This window comes from Pongo abelii, chromosome 12 (assembly GCF_028885655.2).
Source record: "Pongo abelii isolate AG06213 chromosome 12, NHGRI_mPonAbe1-v2.0_pri, whole genome shotgun sequence".
In the NCBI taxonomy this organism is placed as follows: Eukaryota; Metazoa; Chordata; class Mammalia; order Primates; family Hominidae; genus Pongo; species Pongo abelii.
Window position 1 is genome coordinate 77,458,786 of NC_071997.2, and position 24,236 is coordinate 77,483,021.

Below are 24,236 nucleotides of genomic sequence, written 5' to 3' on the forward strand. Positions count from 1 at the left end.
GGGAGTAGAAGGGGAGGGGAGAAGGGGAAGAGAAGGGGAGGTGAGAAGGGGAAGAGAAGGGGAGGGGAGAAGGGGAAGAGAAGGGGAGGGGAGAAGGGAAAGAGAAGGGGAGGGGAGAAAGGGAGGAGAAGGGGAAAAGAAGGGGAAAAGAAGGGGAAAAGAAGGGGAAAAGAAGGGGAAAAGAGGGGGAAGAGAAGGGGGGAAGAGAAGGGGGGGAAGAGAAGGGGGGGAAGGAGAGGGGAAGGGGAGAGAGAAGGGGGAGGGGGAGAGAGAAGAGGGAAGCGGAGAGAGAAGAGGGAAGCGGAGAGAGAAGAGGGAAGCGGAGAGAGAAGAGGGAAGGGGAGAGAGACGAGGGAAGGGGAGAGAGACGAGGGAAGGGGAGAGAGAAGAGGGAGGGGGAGAGGAGAGAGAAGAGGGAGGGGGAGAGGAGAGAGAAGAGGGAGGGGGAGAGGAGAGAGAAGAGGGAGGGGGAGAAAAGGGAAAAGGGAAAAGGGAGAGGTGGGGAAAGGGAAAAAGGGGAGGGGGAGAGAAGGGAAAAGGGAGAGGGGGAGAGAAAGGGAGGGGGGAGAGAAGGGGAGGGGGAGAGGGGGAGAGAAAGGGAGGGGGGAGAGAAGGGGAGGGGGAGAGAGGGGAGAGAAGGAGAGGGGAGAGAAGGGGAGGGGAGGGGGAAAGAAGAGGAGGGGAGGGGAGAGGGGAGAGAAAGGGAGGGGAGGGCAGAGGGGAGAGAAGGGGAGGGGAGAAGGGGAGAGAAGGAGGGGAGAGAAGGGGAGGAGAGAAGGAGGGGAGAGAAGGAGGGGAGAGAAGGGGAGGAGAGAAGGGGAGGAGAGAAGGGGAGGGGAGAAGAGGAGAGAAGGGGAGGGGAGAAGAGGAGAGAAGGGGAGGGGAGAAGAGGAGAGAAGGGGAGGGGAGAAGGGGAGAGAAGGGGAGGGGAGAAGGGGAGGGGAGAAGGGGAGAGAAGGGGAGAGAAGGGGAGGGGAAGGGGAGGGGAGAAGGGGAGGGGAGAAGGGGAGGGGAAGGGGGGAGAAGGGGAGGGGAAGGGGAGAGAAGGGGAGGGGAAGGGGAGGGGAAGGGGAGGGGAAGGGGAGGGGAAGGGGGGGAAGGGGAGGGGAGGGGAAGGGGAGGGGAAGGGAAGGGGAAGGGGAGGGGAAGGGGAGGAGAAGGGGAGGGGAAGGGGAGGAGAAGGGGAGGGAAGGGGAGGAGAAGGGGAGAGAAGGGGGAGGGGGAGGAGAGAAGGGGGAGGGGGAGGAGAGAAGGGGGAGGGGGAGGGGAGAAGGGGGAGGGGGAGGGGAGAAGGGGGAGGGGAGACGGTGGAGGGGAGAGGGAGGAGAAAAGGGGGAGGGGAGGAGGAGAGAGGGGAGAGAAGGGGAGGGGAGGAGGAGAAAGAAGAGGGAAGGGGAGGGGGAGAGGAGAAAGGAGAGGGAAGGGGAGGGGAGGAGGAGAGAGGGGAGAGAAGGGGAGGGGAGAAGGGGGAGGGGAGGGGAGGGGAGAAGGGGGAGGGGAGAGAAGGGGAGGGGAGAAGGGGGAGAGGAGAGAAGTGGAGGGGAGAAGGGGGAGGGGACACAAGTGGGAGGGGAGAACGGGGAGGGGAGAAGGGGAGGGAAGGAAGGGGAGGGGAGAAAGGGGAGAGGAGAAGGGGGAGGGGGAGAAGGGGAGGGGAGAAAGGGGAGGGGAGAAAGGGGAGGGGAGAAGGGAGGGGAGAAGGGGGAGGGGAGAAGGGGGAGGGGAGAAGGGGGAGGGGGAGAAGGGGAGAGGAGAAAGGGGAGAAGGGGAGGGGGAAAAGGTGAGGGGGAGAAGGGGAGGGGGAGAAGGGGAGGGGGAGAGGGGGAGGGGGAGAAGGGGAGGGGGAGAGGGGGAGGGGGAGAAGGGGAGGGGGAGAAGGGGAGGGGGAGGAGGGGAGGGGAAAGGGGGAGGGGAGAAGGGGAGGGACAGAAGAGGGAGGGGATGGAAGAGGAAGGGGAGGTGGGGGGAGGGAAGAGGGAGGTGAGAGGTGGGGGAGGGAAGAGGGAGGTGAGAGGTGGGGGAGGGAAAGGGGAGAGGTGGGGGAGGGGGAGGGAAGGGGAGGGGAGAGGTGGGGAAGGGAAGGGGGGAAGGGAGAGGTGGGGAAGGGATGGGGGAGGGAGGGAAGGGGAGGGGAGAGTTGGGGAAGGGAAGGGGGGAAGGGAGAGGTGGGGGAGGGATGGGGGAGGGAGGGAAGGGGAGGGGAGAGGTGGGGGAGGGGGAGGGGATAGGGGGAGGGAAGGGGAGGGAAGAGGGAGAGGCATGGAAAATGGGGGAGGGGAGAGGGGGGAGGGGAGAGGGGGGAGGGAAGAGGAGCAAGGAGAGGAATGGAAGGGGGAGGGGAGGGAGGGAAGAGAGGGGAGGGAAGAGAGGGGAGGGGGAGGAGGGGTAGGGAGGGATGAGGGAGGGAGGAATGGGATGGGAGGAGAGAGGGAAGAATGGGAGAGGGGGAAGAGGGGGGAGAGGGAGAAGAGGGAGAAGAGGGGGAAGAGGGGGGAGAGGGAGAAGAGGGGGGAGAGGGGGGAGAGGGAGAAGAGGGGGAAGAGGGGGAGAGGGAGAAGAGGGGGAAGAGGGGGGAGAGGGAGAAGAGAGGGAGAAGAGGGGGAAGAGGGGGGAGAGGGAGAAGAGGGGGAAGAGGGGGAGAGGGGGGAGAGGGAGAAGAGGGGGAAGAGGGGGGAGAGGGAGAAGAGGGGGAAGAGGGGGGAGAGGGAGAAGAGGGGGAAGAGGGGGGAGAGGGAGAAGAGGGGGAAGAGGGGGGAGAGGGAGAAGAGGGGGAAGAGGGGGGAGAGGGAGAAGAGGGGGGAGAGAGGGAGGAATGGAAGAGGGGGGAGAGAGGGAGGAATGGGAGAGGGGGAAGGGAGAGAGGGGGGAGGGAGAGAGGGGGAGGGAAGGAGGGAAGGAGGGAAGGAGGGGGGTAGGGATGGACACAGAGAAATTAGCAACCACTGCTCTAGGATAAATCCAGGGTTAGGAAAAATCTCCAAAGCCATGGGGCCTTTCTGTTATCAAGACCAAATTGGACTGTGTTAAGTGCATTCTTCAGAACTGGACTCTGTTAAGGGTATTCCTAAGAACTGGACTCTGTTAAGTGTATTCCTATGTCCTCCAGAATCATGTACAGAGATGCTTAGTGATGGGGCTGATGGAAAGGATTCAGGCAGAACTACAGGATGTCCTGAAAGAAGCCTACCCTCTTAAAAATGCTCTTGACTGAAGCCTATCACACAGCTTTGTGTTTTTTTGTTGTTGTTTTAAAAATGGGGATATGGTTTTAGACTTGGCTATTTTAGGTGAATACAAAGTTATTTGGGTGAAAAAATGAGAGTACAAAGGGTGGCGTAAAGGGAACTAAGTAAAGATGGGCAGAATACTGAAGAGGCCACTGTGATGATCCAAGAGAGGAATGATGAAGCACTTGACTGGAGCAGTGGTTGTAGAGAAGAAAAAAGGTGAATATTTAAAGAAAGGTTGGTGAAATAGACTTCACAGCACTTTGTTATGGAGAGTCTTTAGGGGATGAAGTAGGAAAAGCAACTCAAGGGCAATACCAGTTTTCCAGCTTGCATATCTGAATAGATGGTGGTATCATGGAATGAGACAGAGAGAAAATATCAATGAGGGAAGATGATGAGTTCAGTTTTGGCACGTTGAGCTTTGAACACCTGTGAGATAGCTTTGTTAGTTAGAAGTTCCACTGAGAGATGGGAGTCAGTGATATGACCCTGGGAATCACTAGCCAATGGGTGGGATATAAAAGATCAATTAAGAGAGAGGGTAGATGGTAGGGGGTGAAAAGATGCCAGCCAAAGGTAAAATCCTGAGGACCAACAGCATGTAAGGGGCTGGAAGAGGAAACAGAGGTGAGACACTGAGAAGAGACAGGGAGGCACCAGAAGAGCCAAGAGAGATTCTTTCAAAAAGGCGAGAGAAGAACGTTTATATTCTTCTCTAACACTCACTGTCCAATTCAGTAGCCAATGCCACATGTGGCTTTCAAAAGTGTGAACTGTGCTATAATTGTAAAATACACACTGGAATTTGAAGTCCTACTGAAAAATTTTTAAAAGAACGTAAAATATAATTTTATATTAATTACATGTTGAAATATTTTTTAATATATCGAGTTAAAATATATTGTTAAAATCAATGTCACCATCTCAACTTTTTTAATGTGCCTGCTAGAAAATGTATACACGTGGCTCACATATTTCTATTGGACAATGCTACTGTAGAAGAAACAAGTTCTTTTAGTAAGACAGAGAGAGGAGAGTCACCGGACTCAGGGGTTAGAGAGTCCCCATGTCAGCAGAACGGCAGGGACAGAGGGCAGATGAGATAGGATAGAGTGAAGAAAAGACTGCAAGGCCTGAATGAGAAAGGAAAAAGGTTGGAGGGAAGGTGACGGCAGAAATGTGTAAGTTTATAAGATTAGTCAAAGGACCTGTTTTTTTCCTGAGGAGAGTTGGGTGGAGGTGGGAAACTGGGATGTATTTTTTGGTTGAGGACATGGATCTGGCTGTGGGAGAGTGACACAGGAGACACAGATAAGGAAGCACGGATGGACAGGAGGCCGGGGTCAAGCACCAGGTGACAGACCTGTCTTGAATAGGAGAAGGGACTTACTTCCTCTGAGAAGAAAGGGAAGAAGGTGAATGGCTTACGTGAGTGAAGGATGGGAAGTAAGATGGAGGAGAGAGAAAGAAGCACCAAGATGGAGTGTGTGCCAGTGGCTTCTGTTTTCTCAGTGAAGGAGTGGCAGGAGGTTGACAAGGGGTGGAACCTGGATGACTGCTGAGAAGCGGCAGAGAGCACCAACCAAAGAAAAGGATGAAAATGAGGCAGTAGCTTGGAGGGCCACGTGCAGCAGCCAGTCAGCCTGTCTAGTGGTGGCCATCCATGCCAACGTGGGACTTCCTATTAGAAGAGTGGAGAGGCAGGTGGTAGGAGGAATGTAGGGGAGAAGGGCCAACAGGACTGGGAAATGGCATTTAGGTAGGCACAAAAAGTGAGGCCAGGAAGGGCTGATGAACTTGGGGAAAAACGAAGGTGTCTAGGCACTCGTTTGTCTTGATGAAGAGCAGGTGTACCCGGGAATGAGCAATCCAGAGGACAGCTGGTTAAGACACTGAGGGACAGAGGAGTTCCAGGTGATGATGTAACCCAGGGCATGGCAGGAGCTGGCTGGGGTTGGCCAGTTGACCATGAGCTGAAATGCTCAGAGACAGTAAGTTGACAGATGACAAGAACAGGAAGGGGCAGAAGATGGCAGAGCATGACACGAACTTCAAATGAGCGGGAGGGAGTCGGGTAAAGAGCACGCCAACATACTTTAAACATACCCACAAGAGCACCCTGATCCTTCACACCTTTCACTCCTGCAAATGCCTCCTCAGCTACCACATCCCGACCACACACTAATAGACAGGAGGCGGGTCAACACCCCTGGTAGTGCCCATTCCCCACAAATGGAGAATCTGTGAGATGTTCAGACACTTGCCTAAAATAATCAGACCCAACTCTGCCACAGTCTTCGGAGAGACACTCCCTTTTTACAGAAAAGTGCTTACATATTTTTGAAGTGTTCTTGTATCTCCACAAGTGAGTAGGTTTGATTCGATGATTACATTGTGGGAGTGTGATTTCCTAGGCACATTAATCTTCTAAAAATCATTTTCCAACACTTTACTTCTGGATTTTTATACACTGTCCACTCTGTCATCAAAAGTGAAGAAACTATTCTATAATGAACAGCAGATTTAATGCCTAAAATTGTCAGAGAGAAGTCATTGCTTTGCTTCAAACCAATACAGAAAATCAAGGGGTTTGAATAAAGAAAATCAGTTATGAAAATAGCATCATATTCACTTAGAAAAAAATCAACGAATGATTCAGCTTTTGGTGGAGTTACCTAGCTAAGCAACAGGCCTTGGAGATGATTAATTTCAGCATTTCTGGGTTTAATAGATATTATAATTTCAGTCCCTTCCATCTTCATAAAGAACAGGAGTCTTGCCTTTCTACCTGCTCGCTGCAGCTCCGCGGGCAGAACTCTTGCAGAACGAAGGGGTGGGGTGAAGAAGAATGTAGCTTAGAGAGAAGGGCTCTGGAGCAGGAGTGCTCCTCGCCCTGCGTGCACTACACGTGTGCCATCACTCTCCCACGGGGAGGGCTGGGCTCAGCTTAAACACCACACATGCAACTGCAGATCTCTGTACCAACTCTCAGGCTCTGTAAGGTCACTCCAGCCTCGGAAACAGGATGGAAATGTAGAACTAGAAGTTCCTCCCCATTTATTGGGCCAAGCTTCAAGATAGGATTGAGCAGTTTTCATCAGTCTCCATATGGTAAATTCAGCAGCACTAGCTTAGCAGGATGGTCAGTTCTTAGCAACTCTAACAATACAGGCCCACAAAGCAGCTATTGATCAATGACAACAAAGGGCCTCTGTCTGGCTACGCTGAGGAAGGAGCTGGGAGCGCAGGTTGCTCGTTTGCCGTTGACACTGTGCCACTTCACCATGCTCATCGTGCCTCAGGCGAGCTTGAAATTCCCACAGATCTCCTGATTAAATAAGGCGTTTAAAAAAACTGGGGGCAGCTTCCACATATGAGTGAATAGCAGAAGAGAGGATTTTGAAGGGTCCCAACAGAAATAAATGACCAATGTTCGAGGTGAAAGATACGCTAATGATACCAATTTGACCACTATACATTGAAAATACTGAAACTATGTACCTTATAAACATATAAAATTATTGCGTGTCCATTAAAAAATTAGAAATTAAAAACAAATTGGGGGCAAATTCTCCCAGATTTCTGTTTCCAAGCACAGCATAAAAGGTTAGAAGGAAAACTGGGATTACTTATATACGGTGATTTGGTGACTGAAGGAAATCTGTCTACATTCTTCTCATTTTCTCATAGTCACTTATGAGCATGTTCTTTGTTTCACTGTAAACCTGCTGACAAAGCAGCTTGGTGTGTATGATAGGCATGATGGCTACAGTGACACAGAATCCTCTCGATTCCTTCTGTCTGGGGTTAAATAGATTTAAACCAAACAAACATTGTAATTCCTGAAGGACAGATACTACAAAGATTAAAAAGTCATTTTGTCAAGTGCAGTCCCAGGGCCAATTGGGGCATCCTGGATTCTACATCAGTCACATCATTTCCCACAAAGACCATCCATAGTCACTAATGAAGTGAAGGTAAAAGTGGTCGCTGACCAAGAATGGACTTGCACAGCATCTTGAAGACAGATTAAATATTAAGAGAACAGGCTAAGTAAATTGATCCATTCATCTATTCATTTGAAAAGTATTTGTTTGCTGTGTATTAAGTGCAAGGCACCACATTAGACACACAGTGGTCCCATGATAGGTACAGTACCATCCACTGGGGAATTGATAATCCTACACAGTTTATAATCCAGTGAAATTTTATATTGATGCCATAGACTCATAAATTAAGGAATCAGGATTAAAGAAGGCTATTAATTTAGAGTTGAAACCAAAACATGACCAAAAAAAAAAAACAAACAAAATCTCTGAAACCCCATAAAATTTTTTAAGCCCACAGTATATAGTTTTCTTTATAGAACTTTGTTTTTGTTTCAGTTCATAAGCCCACTCAAATCAACTCAGAAAGAATGAGATGGAAGATAGGTTTTAAGGCCTTATCCATTCAACTGCAAGCACAGTCTAATAAAAATTCTGGAAAATGCTAATGCTAGAGTGGAATTTTGAGGTCATTTGGTGCTAGCGCCTGTCAGTTCACAGGTAAGGGCACCACCATTTATAAAAGGCTTAGAAACTACTTCTAATTTTGGTTTGGTAAAAGTTCCTTGGTTTCCTAAGGAACATATGCCATAGACTGACAGTGAATATATTCCGCAAGGACTAAAATATTAATGCAGAATATTCACAGATTCCTCCTTTATAATCTGCTGCTAAGAATAATTCTGGCACCGCCTCCTCGTGTTTGCTTGTGCCGGGCCGCTGAGATGGCTGGAGAGTGAAGTTACCTCTGTGGCAGAAGGCAGTTTGGGAAGTGAAATGGTTCCTTTCCCCTCTCTTCACAGAGAATTGGGAGAGGAATTCCACTTGGGACACACCCCCAGACTTGTATGGGATGCCCAAACCTCATTAAAGCAGGACAACCATCTCTTGTATGAAAGTTGTTAGCCTCTGCTGTTGCCTGGAGGGAGGGTCAAGAGAGACAGAGCAGAGCCCAGGCAGGGGCACTGCAGGGAGCGGGGAGGATGAGGATCACCCGTCAGGATTCTGACATGCCTGCTGGTCCACAAGTGGGGGCTATTGAAAATGACGGAATGCTGACAGCTGGGATCAGCCAAATATGGGTGCATATCACAAGGGGCTACTGGTACTTGGAAATGAGTCCTCGTCCATGGGGACTGTTGGAAGCAATACTCATCCATCCACATGGAAGTAAACTTACGGCAAGTATGACAGAGAAAGGAGAGTTGCCTGATCCTCTAGACCCCTCCTAAACATCCACTATCACACATTCCCTGCCAGACAAAGCAGACATCTACCCTCAACACCACTGAGATGCAGTCTGGGGTAAGGGCTTCTCCACTTCAGACCACTACTTGGAATTGCCTAAAGGCAGAAGCCAGATGGAGGAGGCTGCAGCCTGAGCACTGGAAGGATGACCAGGGAGGCCAACTGCTTAGAAGCAGAGATTTCCTAGCTGGATTATGGATTTTAACGACAAAGTGTCAACAAGATCTCAGAATTTGATATCTAATCCATGGGCTAGACTGAAAATGAACCTAAATCTTGTTAAGTTGTTGTTAAGGAGTCTGTTTATTCACTCAACACATATTACTAAGTGCCAGCATGTTCTAGATTATAGAGATAAAGCAGTGTATAAAACAGAAATTTTGCTTTCACAGAGTTGACAACCTACTTGGTAGAGGAGGGCTTTATGTGTAACCCTGAGCAGGTCAACAGCAAGGTCCTGTGATTGTTCAGTTCTTAAGACAACTCCCAGGTCTCCCACCAACAGAAATGAGATAATAAGGAAACCAAAAATGAAGCCCTCAGAGAGGCAATTTTCCCCAGTGCCAATCTCAGACTTGGCAAAACAGAACAAAGACAAACAGAATCTTCTCAGAGATCCGAACAGGTGCAGCCAGAAGATGTCCAAGGAACCCATCACATTGTGCTGAAGAGAACCTCAGACAGCCTGAAGCCTGGGCCTGAGACAGGGTTCTGTTGAAGCCAAAGTCAGTTAGTTCGCATAGTAGACGTGTCAAAGTGTGTTAGAAGTGTTTTGTAGTAGTTACTTATACTGTCGGAGCTCGTAGGCATGTACTCAGATTCTCCTAAACATTTGCGTATGTGTTTCAGGAGGAGATGGTAGAAAAGCATAAAATACATCTCAGAGAAATAAAGGAAGCCTCTTGTGCTTGGAAAAATGCCAATAAGCATGACTGTATGTCTCATTGAGGCATGCTAGGGACTTGGGAAGCCCTAACAGTGCTGCCTAAAAAATGCTATTAGCTTCTGCCTTATGTAACTGTATCTATAGCTTTCTGCATACCCTAAAATTAGAGAAACTTCATCTAACTTTTTTTTGAGATGGAGTTTTGCTCTTGTTGCCCAGGCTGGAGTGCAATGGTGCAATCTCAGCTCACTGCAACCTCTGCCTCCCAGGTAAAAGCGATTCTCCTGCCTCAGCCTCCTGAGTAGCTGGGATTACAGGTGCCCGCCACCATGCCTGGCTAATTTTTGTATTTTCAGTAGAGACAAGGTTTTGCCACGTTGGCCAGGCTGGTCTCGAACTCCTGACCTGAGGTGATCTGCCCACCTAGGCCTCCCAAAGTGCTAGGATTACAGGCATTAGCCACAGCACCTGGCCCCACCTAACTTTTATACAATCACTTTTCCCTCATTCACATCATTAATATCACTGTCCTGTGAGGACTAAGCAGATTGGTGTCAGAAGTGGGATTAAAGCAAAGGATGTCTTTAAGCCCCTGTCAGAACATAGCTGGCCACTTTCAAGGTAGACACTAAATTATTTTGAGGTTTTATATGTAAGAGGAAATCCAAGGGGAGCTGAGTTTTGCTTTGACTCTCATTGACCCAACTCTTGTAGAAGTCAGAGATTCCATAATGATTTAAATACAAACAGTATTTAATTAACGCACAAAGTTTGATTGATAGAGTATATAAAAACATTGTTGCTTGAAACTTTTTTTAGAAGATGGCTGTGTACATGTCATCTACCCAGGTAAAACAGCTGAATATCTGGATAAAATCTAACACATCAGTGACTAAAACTATAAATATCACAGTATCTACAGTTATCCATAATTTGTAAAGTAAACTGCACTAAGTTGGAGCTAAGGCAATATAATTTAAGCATTAAAAACTAACTTTTCTATTTCTTTTTTTTTTTTTTTTTTTAAAGACAGAGTCTTGCTCTATGGCCCAGGCTGGAGTACAGTGGCATGATCATGGCTCACTGCAGCCTTGACCTCCCAGGCTCAAGTGATCCTTTTATCTCAGCCTCCCAAGCAACTAAAGCACCACATCAGGCTAACTTTTAAATTTTTTGTAGAGACAAGGTCTCCCTATATTGTCCAGGCTGGTTGCAAGCAATCCTCCTGCCTCGGCTTCCCAAAGTGCTGGGATAAGAGGCTTGCCCCACCACGCTTAGCCTAAGACTTCTTTTTTTTTTTTTTTTTTTTGAGACAGAGTTTTGCTCTTGTTGCCCAGGCTGGAATGCAATGGCTTGATCTCGGCTCACCACAACCTCCACCTCCAGGGTTCAAGCAATTCTCCTGCCTCAGCCTCCCGAGTAGGTGGGATTACAGGCATGTGCACCACACCCAGCTAATTTTGTATTTTTAGTAGAGATGGGGTTTTTCCACGTTGGTCAGGCTGGTCTCGAACTCCTGACCTCAGGTGATCCACCCTCCTCGGCCTCCCAAAGCTGGGATTACAGGTGTGAGCCACTGTGCCCAGCTGAGACTTTAAAAAAAAAAAAAAGTGACATGACCGTTTTAGCCCGAGCTAAGCAGGAGAGACTGGCAACAAGCCCAAAGTCTACTGAGGAAGGAAAAAAATATGCTTTAGGTGAGTTTGGGATTTTGACTTTTGGCCATAAATTATGCAGCTTCTCGGGTAACAAAAGAAGTGTGCAGTTAAACCTCTTTTCAGTGACAGGTGAAAAATGCTATAAGTAAAATAATGTTACAAACATAATGTAGAAACAGGAAGTGTTAAGTCTAACATTCTTTTATTCATCCCTGGATAGACAGTCAAAAGCTGTATGCCTCAGCAGTTGCTAATAAAGGACCTTGAAAAAAATACGGATGGCTGACTCAGGTGTATTGAGAAAACAATCCTTGAGCTAATTATTGTATCCTCTTCAAAACATAAAGGTTAAGTGAGTACTTATATGCCAATTTCCATAATAGTTTAACTCTCTATTTATTCTGTATCTTATTAGAAAGTTGGGTTTCTGTAGAATGCAGGTTCCAACTGTATAAAGCAAATAAAAATATCCATTATGACCAACCCCTATGTGGCCGGTTAAGTGAGGAAGAAATGAGGACATCCACCTATGTCAAACAGCAGGCATTTAAAAATAAATTACTAAGCATGGCTCCACCAGATGTAACTAGGAAGACTGATACCTGGTCAGCTCATATGAATTTCAGTAAAAGATCATAACCCAAACTTAGAGATACTATTACATGCTACATATCAATTATCAAAAAGAATGTTCCTTTGTGATAGTGTAGTTACCACAATATACAAAATTGAATCTGCATGATAATTTGATAAGAACAAAAAATGTGGACATTGGCACTAAATATTTCCATAGTTGTAAGTTTCTAATTTCTGGCTTTCTCTTAATGTGATAATGAAAACCTCTGGAGATGAGTCCAAGATGTTTGAACATACACTGATTCATTCACTCATGGACAGGGTCTCGCTCTGTTGCCCAGGCTGGAGTGCACTGGTGTGATCACAGCTCATTGCAGCCTTGAACTCCTGGCCTCAAGGGATCCTCTCACCCCAGCCTCCTGAGTAGCTGGGATTATAGGAGTGTGTTTTCATTCCCAGCTAATTTTTTAAATTTTGTTTGTAGAGATAGGGCCTCCTTATATTGCCCAGGCTCATCTAAACTCCTGCCAGCCTCAACCTCCTGGGTTCAAGTTATCCTCCCACCTCAGCCTTCCAAAGTGCTGAGATTACAGGTGTGAGCCACTACGCCTGGCCTTAAACATTATTTTTAAAGATATATGTGAATAACAAAACATAATGTGAATATAAGACTACAATTTTTAAAAGTAACAAACCTCAGCATTAATGGATTTTATAAGTTGATTGTTGTGGCACGCTCAGATGGTGGTATAAAAACTGTAACTCACCAAAATTGTTTCACTTTAATTGGGTAAAGTTTTAAATGTCTCTAATAATTCTTGACATTGATTTGGTTGAATTTTTGCTGGCCATCCCTGATTTTTAAAAAGTTATGCAGATATACTACTAGGTAATAAAAACATATGCAAAAGTAGTTACAAATGATAGTAATTACTGTTCAACAGTAAAATACCCTAAGGTTCTTTTCTGTGATAATCACCACTTTCCATTAGAAAGAACAATTAAAGGAGAATAAACTAGATTTTGTGTGTTCTCCAAATCTCCAACTAATGTGTACTCATAGAGCCCAGACGCCATTCACAGGACAGGAACACCAAAGATAAGCATGGGACTCCTTAGCAAAAAACAGACGATTTCAAAGGTACATGGTGGTACTACAAAAACGACACGTACAGCCACCCAAAGGAGGGTCTGCTAAAGACCAAACGTGACAATCTAAACACGAAGCAATGCCAATACCAAACCATTAATGAAAATTAGTTGAGCCTACAAAAGGTTATAATATTCCTTCCAGAGACAAATAATATAAACTATACTTTAAAAAAGGAATATCTACCAATAATAAATTAACTCATACTCAGTTTATCACCAAAAATGAGGGCAGAGTGACAAGTGATTTGACTTAAGAAATAGAATAGTAATTTGTTTAATTGATATATCTTTCCCTTGAGAATTCAAGTATCAGTTTGAAATGTAAAAAAACATATTTTTCGAGCTGGGCATGTTGGCTCACACCTGGAATCCTAGCACTTGGGAGGCCAAGGTGTAAGACTGCTTGAGCCAAAGAGTTTGAGAACACCCTGGGAAACATAGTAAGACCACCCCGTCTCTAAAATAAAGATAAGCTGGATATGGTGGTGCACACCTGTAGTCCTAGTCCCAGGTGCTTGGGGGGCTGAAGTGGGAGAACTGCTTGAGCCCAGGAGGTTGAGGCTGCAGTGAGCCAGGATCACGCCACCGTACTACACCCTGGCAACAAAGCCAGACCCAGTCTCAAACATAGATATAAATATAAATATAAATATAAATATATATATATATATTTTTCTAAGTTGATACTATATAACTCCAAATCTTAGGCCAGAGGACTAAATGACAAAAATGGAATTTAAACTGACCTGAAATGTGGGCCTCCTGGCAGATGTCTAAAAATTGACCTTCCCTCAAGCAAAGTGACAGCTTATGCGTGTCTGTGGAGCAGCCAAGCCCTGAGCCAGTCTCTCGTCAAGGGAGGAGCTCATGGGGGGGCGGGAGGATACAAATTTTCCCATGAGAATGACAAAATACAGGGGCGTCACTGACATCCCAGTAGGAACCTGGGACACTTGGAGAGCTGTACTTTTAAGAGAGTATTATGTTACTTCCTACTTTTATTTTTCACTTCCATATGTGTACGTTTTGAAACAACAAACAAAACCTTTATATCCTGACGGCTGGCATCTTCCAACATTCACATCACCATCCAGTCATGTAATACTCGCACATGGCTAGGGCAGGAATCGTTGATTGTCCAGTCCAGCTGAAGACAATACGGTATGGACCAGTGACCACTGCATGTTGTCTCATTCTCCCTCCTTCAAAGTGGTGATTCAAAAAAATTATCTTCATTCTGTCCTCTCTTTACCACTATTTGGCAAGTTAGGGTGGTTAATATTATCATTAGCCACAGGACCATGAGGGGCTTTATCTGGACCTGGATGAGAAAATTTCACAGTACTCTCAGATCCTGGATGTGGCAACTGGCTGAGACTTTGAGCCACCTCTTTTTGGTAAGGTGGCATAACTGCATTTCAAATTACATATAGAATAGTGGGGGGTTTTAGTGTTTTTTTTTTTTTCTTTTTATTTGAGGCAGAGTCTCACTCTGTCACCCAGGCTGGAGTGCAGCAGTGCCATCTTGGCTCGCTGCAACCTCCGCCTCCTGGGTTCAAGCAATTTGTGCCTCAGCCCCCCGAGTAGCTGAGATTACAGGTGTGTGCCACCACACCAGGCTAATTTTTGTATTTTTAAGAGAGACAGGATTTCACCATGTTTCCTAGGCTGGTCTTGAACTCCTGGCCTCATGTAATCTGCCCACCTTGGCTTCCCAAATTCTGGGATTACAAGCATAAGCCACTGTGCCTGGCCTATATATAGAATAGTTTTAAATGGGGCCATTTTAAGAGGATATATATGACAAGAAAAGGGTGAATTGTAGTAGACATATTCTATTTTGGGTCTGTCCAAATCACCTCTGGGGGAAGTGATTACAGAGAGGTGAAGTGATTACATTGCTAGTCTATGGTGGCAGCTGACTATTTCCAAGGGAAGAGTCAAAGACTTTTTCTTCCTAGCCCATAGTGATTGGTTCAAGGGTAGTCCCGGGGCCCACCAGAGCCAATAGCACCTCAAAAGACATTTGTAGGGGAACTTGTGAATCAGAGGCAGTTCTTTCCTACTGATTTTGAACCACAGAGACTGTAAGTTCTGCAGCCATTTTTCTACCTGAAGAACTGTAATAACCCAGAGGAAGCAGAACTGAGATATGAAGAAAAAACCAGAATCCTGGCAGCAACATTTGAGTTCTCTTAACAAGTGCCACCTGAAGTTGCCCTACTCCTGCATACTTAGGTGTGTAAACCAGTAAGTTCCCTTTTGCTTAGGCCAGTTTGGGTTGGGTGACCCCCTTGAAAGCCCCTATGTTATAAATCAAAAAACAGTATGTAAACTAGTTGTGACTTTGGTAACGTGAAAAGAAAATTCTTAATTTTACAGGCAACTCTAGTAATTTGGTACCAAGCAAACCTTAGGGATTTCATCACTTGATGAATTGGGGAAAACTGTTTTTACCGAAGTCTGAATACAGGATTTGGGCACCATACCTCATGTTGAGATGATATAAGCATTTTGTATCTTAAATTGCTCTGAAAAACTATGCTTTCCTCCTTCATTTTTTCTCCCCAAAAGGAACTTTTCTGATATTTTAAGTATCAATTAAATATCTTAAGTTTGTAGATGGACAAAAGATTACATTATAAGAAAACATGGCAAAGGAGATGAGGTCAAAAGTTGAGAGTAAGAGGTGTGTCAGGTTGGGGCATGGCACTTGAGAGGTGGGAAGGTTTGGAAGGGTTCCTCTAGACCAGAATTAGCATCAATTCGGCTGGGGACGAAGGAGGGCAGCATGGGGTAGCCCTGAGTGCCCAGATAAGGAGTGAAAGCATGGATTCCCAAAAGTAGAAAAGACTTCATGACTTTCCTCAGCCACGCACCACACGTGGCAGCTGAGCAGCAAGATCACCCAAGGGTTCACCTAAGGTTGGGGACCAGCCAGATGAGTCTGGGTCACGGAGGCAGGGTATCCCAGTGTGCTAGAGGAAAGCTGGAGTAACTGGGCTACCCGCTGAACACCTCATGGACATTACATATCTGGTATGTGTAACCCCGGATTCTTTTGAGACCAATTGTAAATTTCTTCTCAGCTTCCTCCTTTTCTGAAAGATTAGAACTGAAGATCGTATGGCTTCTGAAGAATACGAACTCACAATGCAATTAGCAATTGTACAAGGATGCATGATCTGAAATCTCACAGCTATTTTAAAGTCAAATAACTGAGTCTAATTAGAAACAATCCACAACTATCTTAAAATTTAGGAATTAGGAATTCAGTTGCTTCAAAAGTAATTGATGCATAAAGCACAGCTGCCTTCAAGGCATTTTTCTCAGTATGACAGGTGCTACAGTCATCTCACGGTTTCTAATTGCTTTTAGGTGACAGGGGATTTACCAGAGGTAGAGCTGCCTGAAACATTGCTAAGAGACAAAACAGTGCTAAGGACCCTGCGTGGAGTGGTTGTTCCAAGCTCACATCTCTTTCAGTCCTCGAGTACTCGTCTCCCATTAGTCTCATTGGTGCATGTCTTAAACCAAGTGTTTAGAAAAAGCACCCAGGTATACAGAAGTATCTGCAGGTATATACAGAAGGCACAATGACGGGAACACCAAGGAAAACCCCTGTCTGTCAAATCTTCAAGCAGGGCTTGAAGTAGCCAAAGAAAACAGTATCAGGGGCTGTTGGGCAACAGCCCTGATTATTCCCAGGGAAAAGTTGGCCACTGCTGCCTGGCTTCATGTGGTCCTGATGTCAGCATTTTTCCTTCTCTGCCCCTCTGTCACTCCAGGTTGCTAGAGTCCATGGTCCTGTTTTATACCCTAGATGAGGACTAAGATATGCTGTTTAACATCTTGTGCCACCCTCCCAATTCCATCACTCATCCTGCTTTCTCTCAAATTCCCCGAATGCCCTGCCTTGCCTGGCAATGTTCTATTTTGTGGTCCAGAAGATGCCTACAGTCTGATCTCTGAGGTTCAGGCTCCCCTAAAATTACTGACCAGGACTGGTGGAGTCTGCTTGTTCTTGGTTCTGATTGTGATTTGCCCCCATGGAGACTGCTAAGTTGGCCATCATTTATTGCTCTTTACTAGCTGACCCTACCTGGCACGGCCCCACTCTGCTCCCGGCATGCTGTGCAGCTGGCAGTGTGTGCTCTAGTTACAGCTCCTTCTGGGAATTGAGGCTGTCAAGGCTTTTTAAGTTATCCAGGAAGCTGCTCTCTACAGAAAAGGTTTGATTATTCCTCCAGACCCTATATTTATCTTAAAATTGTTTTCTTCACTAAATCCTGGTGTGAATTTTTTTAAATGCCAGTAAAGTACTGAACTGCCTACCCCATCTCATACTATTATAAGGCTTTTTCCTTTTGTTAAAAAAAAAAAAGAGTCATTCCAGTGTATGCTACTATACAGTTTCCTATCTGATGGGGTATAGCTTGATAATAAAATGGGGTAATGTGTGAAAATTCTGAATTTTAAAATGAAAAATTCTTAGGGTCCTCTCTATCATCAGTCCTCCTACCTTTCATTAAGTTGGGCATTATGAAATTTTGACAGATTTCCCCAAAGAGGCAACGAGACAAGAAGAGGATGAGGCGAGCCTTGGTTTGGGTTTGAAATCAGCTGTAGTGTTTGGAATTTGGGGCTTCGGTTAAATGATTATATTTTGGTGGCCAGTATGAATCTCAGCATGATGTACGAATGACTTACAGAAATCAGCTAGAAACACCCTTGGGATAATGGCCATGTCAACTCATTTCACAATGGTATGTGAAACTAGAAATGAAATTAGAAAGGCTGGGTAGTTGTTTTTTTTTTTTTCAAAGGAATGTATAATGCAGGTGAAACATTTTTTTAGATTGGATTATTTAAGTGGGAGGCCTATTCATGCACTTCTGTGCATATGGTTCTTTTTTCCCCTTAATTCTTAGAATTAGGACTTTTAAAAATTATTTTCTGTTTGTGGCCACTTTAAAACCATGTTGCAAGCAAAATGAACTATGAAGACCACTGCAGAAAAATCTCTAATTTTTTCTTAAAAGAGAGCTCTGGATCTTTGTAACATCTAACAAAGATGCTAGGGAAAAATTAGGGCTTTTTTGCATTAGATTCAATCTTCTTGCCAGTAGCACACCCACCATTTACCAAGTTTATTTTAACATCTGGCACTGAATTTAAGCAGGAGGAGGAGGAGGAGGAGGTTACATTTCTTTGCATCTAAAACCCCACATAATAGTAAGAAGTGATAGGTCAGACTTATTAGTTATTGTTAGGCAGAAAGCCATACTAAATGCAAACTACTTGAATCTCATAAATTATATATTGTGAGACCAGTGTATTGTGAACATCGAGCCTACCTCAATGTGAACAGCCAACAGAATTCTTAAAACATCTTTGAGATCCATGAAATTCTCTTTAGTTATTAGAATTTTTATTCAATATCCACTCTTAGCATGAATATGATAAATTAAGTAAAATAGTAATTCTGAGCTTTTCTTTTTTAGAAATGCTAAAGTGTTTGACAATTCTTATCAATACTTAAAATAGCACATTGAAAAGCCCCAAAATAATACTAGAAAACTCTCATTCTACATAGAGGATCCAAGGCAATAAAACCAAATGGGATAGGCCGGAATTGCCAAACTCACCCAGACAAATCCGGGCAAATGAAGACACAGTAAGAGAAGATACACCAAGTGAATGGAGTATAAGGCACAGATTGTGGTTAGAATGGAAGACGGTTTTTCACAACTCCGCAACTATTCCTCCATGACCTCAGAAGCCCGTCCTCCCTCCTACCTTGCTGGTCAGCAGGCTTTCCTGTCAGCCACCACAGTCAGGACTGCTTTTGGGCTACCCTAGCATTTTTTCTGGGCATGGAGAAGCCTAGTCCACCCAAATTTCATGTCTATTCAAGTCACGTTCCATAACCAACGTCCACAAAGTATAAACCGCCCTTTGCCACGTACTGGGATGTTGTGCAATTTTTTCTCAGCTTAAGCCTGTGTACAGGTGAAGACTCTGTGCAGATTTATAAAAGATAGACTTAAGCAGCAACTTTGAGGGCAAAGAAAATGCACTGTGGCTTAAACAAGTTTCTTGTTATCAGGTATAATAAAAGCAAGCAAACCTGGCAACACCATACCTTTCTTCCACGGAAACTTCCTTCAGCTGCTGGTGTGGCTTGGTGCCTTCCATTTCCCTGATGCTCACAGCATAAATCTTGGTGGTGTAGTCAATGGCCTTTTCTCTAGCAACATCGCTGTCATAGCCTCAAACAACAGAAAGAGATTGGGGAGCCAGTTGGTTTGCAGTGGCCCAGGAAGGGAGGTGTTGGGAGGTACATTCGGCGCAGGAGGCACATGGCAGGTGGGGGCTCACCTCCATCCTCTTCCACGTCGGTGTCCGACTCCTCACTGTCCACCAGCTTGCTCTCCTGGGTCCCCACAAACTCCCTGGTCCAGATCATCAGGGCTGTGTCGGCGCCGCCCACGGTGAGCAGCACAGAGTCATTGTGCAGCCACCTCACATTAGTGACATGTGCACTGTGCCCCACGTACTTCTTGAATCTTGCGTGCTGTCCCTGTAAAGCCCGAAATTGGTGATTACCCCAGCCACCGTTATTCCTTTCTCTGGGCTCGTTTATCCATATTAGTTTCTACTGATTTCTACTGGATACAAAGGAAACAGTTCAACAGCAATTTCACACATTTCAACTAGAATGTAAGCTCCATGTGGGCAGGCACTAGGTCTCTTTTTTCTTCAAACAGTACCCAGCTCACAATAGGTCCTCAATATATTTTTGAGGGAATGAATGAAATGTTAGACTACAGAACCCATTTTCTGGGAATCTATGGACATATAAAAAGCTTGTTCTGGTTCTCTCAAATGTCAAATGTGCTGCCTCCATAGGTCTCTAGTGTAAACTCCTGACTGTAAGTCTGGCTGACATCTGAGATCAAAAGTGTCTCCACAGCCATCTCCTACAGTGATTTTTGTACCATAGTCCAGGCAGTGGCAGAAGAGCAAAGGATATGTTATAAACCTGGGACCTCAAGAAAGATGTAAAATGAACACAATGGTTTCTGCCACAGATGCTAGAAAGGATTTTTAATAGAAACACTCAAACATTGATTTAAAGCAAAGCTCCTTTTCAACAAACATAGCCAAATACATAAAACCCAATTTATCAGTAATGACTAAAAGCTTTTTGGAGTGGTGTGCCCAGGCCACCCCACCTTTATCCCCGGGTGGAGGGCAGAGGGTGGAGGGTGGAATGCAAGTCAGCTGCTCATGCCAGGGCAGTCCTGACAAGCGGTGCAAAATCAAAGCTGGCACCAGAAAGAGCTTCCATATTCAGCTCATGAGCCACAGCCTGGCAAAAACAGCTGCAGCGGGAGCCATTTAAAGACATGGAGTTTTTCCATTCTCTCAGCGACTCCGAGGGAATACCTTACACAATATGGGAAGCCACATGCACTCTCTGAGGTTGTGAGAGAGTCACTAGTATCCTAGATGAAAATTTTATTAAGTAATTTACAAGTGGTTCCCAGAGGGTTTTGGACTGGCATGCTGGAGAGTCTGAAAACAGCACAGACATACAGCAGGAAACAGGTGCAGGAGCGTTCGTGACTTTGTAATACTCCTAGTCAAGATCGCCCTGTATTTGGCCAACTACTAGCTGACAGCAGAGCGGAACTGCCCACTCCTCAGCAGAGTACTGAGCCTAGAAAGACTCCTGAAGCAAACAGGCAGGCAGGATTTCCAGGAGGCCCTCCAGAGTTATTAGTTTGCTAGCAAATAGGCAGAACAAAAGAATTTCCAAGAAAAACCCATTCGAACATGTGAGATCCAGAAGGCATGGAAACAGAGGACAGTCACAGCAGCTGCAGCCATGTGCCCTGCTGGTCTTCTAGCTGGAAGCAGGAGCACATCCAGTTTATATACTACAAATGCAAGCTGTTTCTTCACAGAAGTAAAAGAGCATGAGAAATGCCTCTCTACGCCCTTAACTTATAAGAGGGACACAGGGTTTCTAGATGGGAAGAAAAAAATGCAAAAAGAAAGGTTCAGGGAAAAACAGACTCTAAGGGATGAGATTCAGGTTGCAGAGGGGAAAAAAGGGACATAGAGGAAGAAAGAGAGAGGAAAAAATTCAGGGCCACTGAAGAGATTTAACAAGGCAGAGATTCCTGCAGCAGTGGGTGATTCGAGATTCTCAGAATAGGAAACAAGATCACTGCTCCATGCAACAATAAAGGGAATTGACAGTTGCTAGAAGGTTCTGTGAAACCAGCTGCTGTCTCAGGAGGAAGACACTGGCAGGGATGTTTAGTGATTCCCGGCAGGGCCTATGGAGGAAACGTCCTCAAGACCTGGCACAGCCAGTGGGATGAATGACCTTTCTGGGTTTTCAAGCCAAACTGCACTTATTACACCCATCATAACTTGCTGCTTCACCACAACTCTATCCATCAAGTGATGAAATAATGGATGATAGCCCCAGAAAAACCTGGAATATGGCCACGTGCAGCGGTTCATGCCTGTAATTCCAGCACTTTGGGAGGCCGAGGCAGGCAGATCACTTGAGGTCAGGAGTTCAAGACCAGCCTGGCCAACATGGTGAAACCACGACTCTACTAAAAATACAAAAATTAGCTGGGCATGGTGGTGGATGCCTGTAATCCAAGCTACTTGGGAGGCTGAGGCAGAATTTCTTGAACCTGGGAGGCAGAGGTTGCTGTCAGCCAAGATCACATCACTGCACTACAGCCTGGGCAACAGTGAGACTCCATCTTAAAACAAAAAAAATCTGGAATATGTCTCCAGAGTAGTGGTTGTCAATCCCTTGTAGGGAAGAAATTCCTGAGAATCTCGTGAAAGCTGTGCACTCTCCCCTACATTCACATTTCAGTTTCCTTGTCTGTAAAATTTTCCATGCAAAGTTTCTCTCTGAAGAATCATCCTCCAGAGCTTTTCACATTCTGAGAAGGAAACTTAAGGACTTGAGGGCATGGAGGGTTTTAAAAATGCAAATGACATAGTGGTATTTTTAGCCTCTCCATTTAGCAGAAGGGTCTAGGTTAAGAAGGGAAGGGAGGCTACAGGAAGCAATCAGCAGGCCATAAAGATGGTGTCAAAAAACAGAATTTGGTTTTCTGGTCCATGGTTTAAGGTACTACAAAAATGTGTCGTGCTCCTGTTAAGGCTCTGACAAAGGATAGAGTCTGTCTCATGGAGGTTGGGACAAGGTGGTTGTCAGGGCACTAATGATCTAATTGGGAAGGCTTTAACCTATAAAACTGAATATTAATAAAGATACTTGTCTGGCATGGAAAGAAAAATACCTGGAAGAGGTGCCCACTCATGGGAAAGTAGAATGAGACAAAGAGCCAAGATAATGATGTGATTTTAGCAGCCAACAAACGGAACTTGAATTTTGGACACAGAGCTCTGTGGTGGTAATAAGATCTCACAGATATCACCAAGACTGATGACATAGAACTCAATGCGAGAATATAGCAATGGCATGGGACATTAGTCTGCTTGGGTTGCCATAATAAAATGCCCTAGGCTGGGTAGCTAAACAGCAGAAATTTATTTCTCACAGTTTTAGAGGCTGGGCAAGATGAAGGTGCTGGCCAGTTTGGTTCCTGGTGCAGGCTCTCTTCCTGGCTTGTAGATAGCTGCCTTCTCACTGCGTGCTCACAGGAAGAGCGGGCGGTGTGTGTGTGGAGGGTGAAAGCTAGCTCTCTGGCATCTCTTCTATAAGGACACTGATTCTATCAGATTAGGGCCCCTCCCTTATAAACTCATTTAACCTTAGTTACTTCCCTAAATGACCTATCTCCAAATACAGTCCCATTGGGAGTTAGGGCTTTAACACAGATTTGGGAAGACACAACCATTCAAGTTCATGACAGATAATGAACTTTGTTCAACAGAGTGACAGCAGTTAGACAAGTGTGACTATACAGCTGGAAATATTCATTGGCAAGAGATTCATGTATTTGGGAAGGAAAGTGTGCCAGAAAAATCAGGTTGAAAAAAAAAGAAGAGGCTGGGTACAGTGGCTCACGCCTGTAATCCCAGCACTTTGGGAGGCCAAGGCAGGTGGATCACCTGAGGTCAGGAGTTCGAGACCAGTCTGGCCAACATGGTGAAACCCCATCTCTACTAAAAATACAAAAAATTAGCCAGGTATGGTGGCAGGCACCTGTGATCCCAGCTATTCAGGAGGTTGAAGCAGGAGAATCACTTGAACCCAGGAGGCAGAGGTTGCAGTGAGCCGAGATCACGCCATTGCACTGCAGCCTGGACAACAAGAGCAAAAACTCCATCTTGAAAAATAATAAATTTTTTTAAAAAAAGAGGAAGTGATTTTATCAAAATAATTCATATTTGGCTAGTAGTTTAAGCTATGAACCTATTTCTTCAATCTGACTGAAGAAACACAGAACTCAAGAAATACACAGAACTCAAGAATGAAAAGAAAATTTAAAATAATGGACAAAAGATTTGTACAGATACTTCCCAAACAGTAAATAGATGAGAAAGTGCTCAGCATCCTTAGTCATCAGAGAAATGTAAACTGAAAACACAACTGGATGGCACTATCTACTCCCCAGGACAGCTGAATTTTATACATCTGACAAGACCGAATATCAGCAACTGGAACTCTTACATTTTTGGTGGGAATATAAAATGATACAACTTTGGAAAAAGGTCTGGCAGTTTGTTAAAATGTTATATATATTTTTCCCCATGACTCATAAATTACACTCCTATATATTTACCTAAGAGAAAGAAAGCATATGTCTACAAAGACTTGTCTAAAAATGTTCATAGCAGCTTTACTATAACCAAAAACTGGAAAAGTATGTTCATCATAGGAATATGGATGAACAAACTGTTATATCCACACAATGGAATTCTACTCAGCGATGAAAATGAACGAACTATTATTATGCAACAACATTGATGAATCTCAGAAACATCTCTGAGTGAAAGCAGCTGGATAAAAAGCAGTACCTATTTCATTTATATGAAATTCTTAAACAGGTAAAATTTATGGTGAAAAACACTGGAACAGTTGTTTCAGCTGAGGGAGGGAGGGGGCATGGGGACTGGCCCAGAAGGAGTATGAGGAAGCAGTCTGGGGTGGCAATGGCCTATGTATCCTCATAAGAGATGTTTATATAGGTATATGAGCTTTTTGTCAAAGCTTATCAAATGGAACACTGAATATTTATGTATTTCAATTGTATATAACTTTTACTTAAAAAATACCATAAGCAAATCTTGAACTCTAGATAATAATATGATGAAACATTTAGGGGTAAGTATCTTGATGTCTAAAATTTACTTTTTCCTCCCAGCTTTACTGAGGTACAATTAACAAAAATTTTTATATATTCAAGGTGTACAACAGAATCTGATA

The 24,236-nt window shown here is 45.0% G+C and overlaps 1 protein-coding gene across 7 annotated transcripts in view; it reads right to left on the reverse strand.

Annotated features, from left to right (window-relative positions):
- The window catches only part of EML6 (EMAP like 6), a 259,228-nt gene that overhangs the window by 27,790 nt on the left and 207,202 nt on the right, over positions 1 to 24,236 (reverse strand). For all 7 annotated transcript variants that reach the window (XR_008522134.2, XR_008522133.2, XM_024242556.3 and 4 more), the window contains exons 27-28: positions 19,178 to 19,379; positions 18,942 to 19,068 (exon numbers count right to left, since the gene is read on the reverse strand). Coding sequence is in view for 5 of the 7 variants with exons in the window: in XM_024242556.3 (XP_024098324.2) it covers positions 18,942 to 19,068; positions 19,178 to 19,379 (329 nt within the window). In the remaining 2 variants the exon portion in view is untranslated. The remainder of the gene's footprint in view (positions 1 to 18,941; positions 19,069 to 19,177; positions 19,380 to 24,236) is intronic.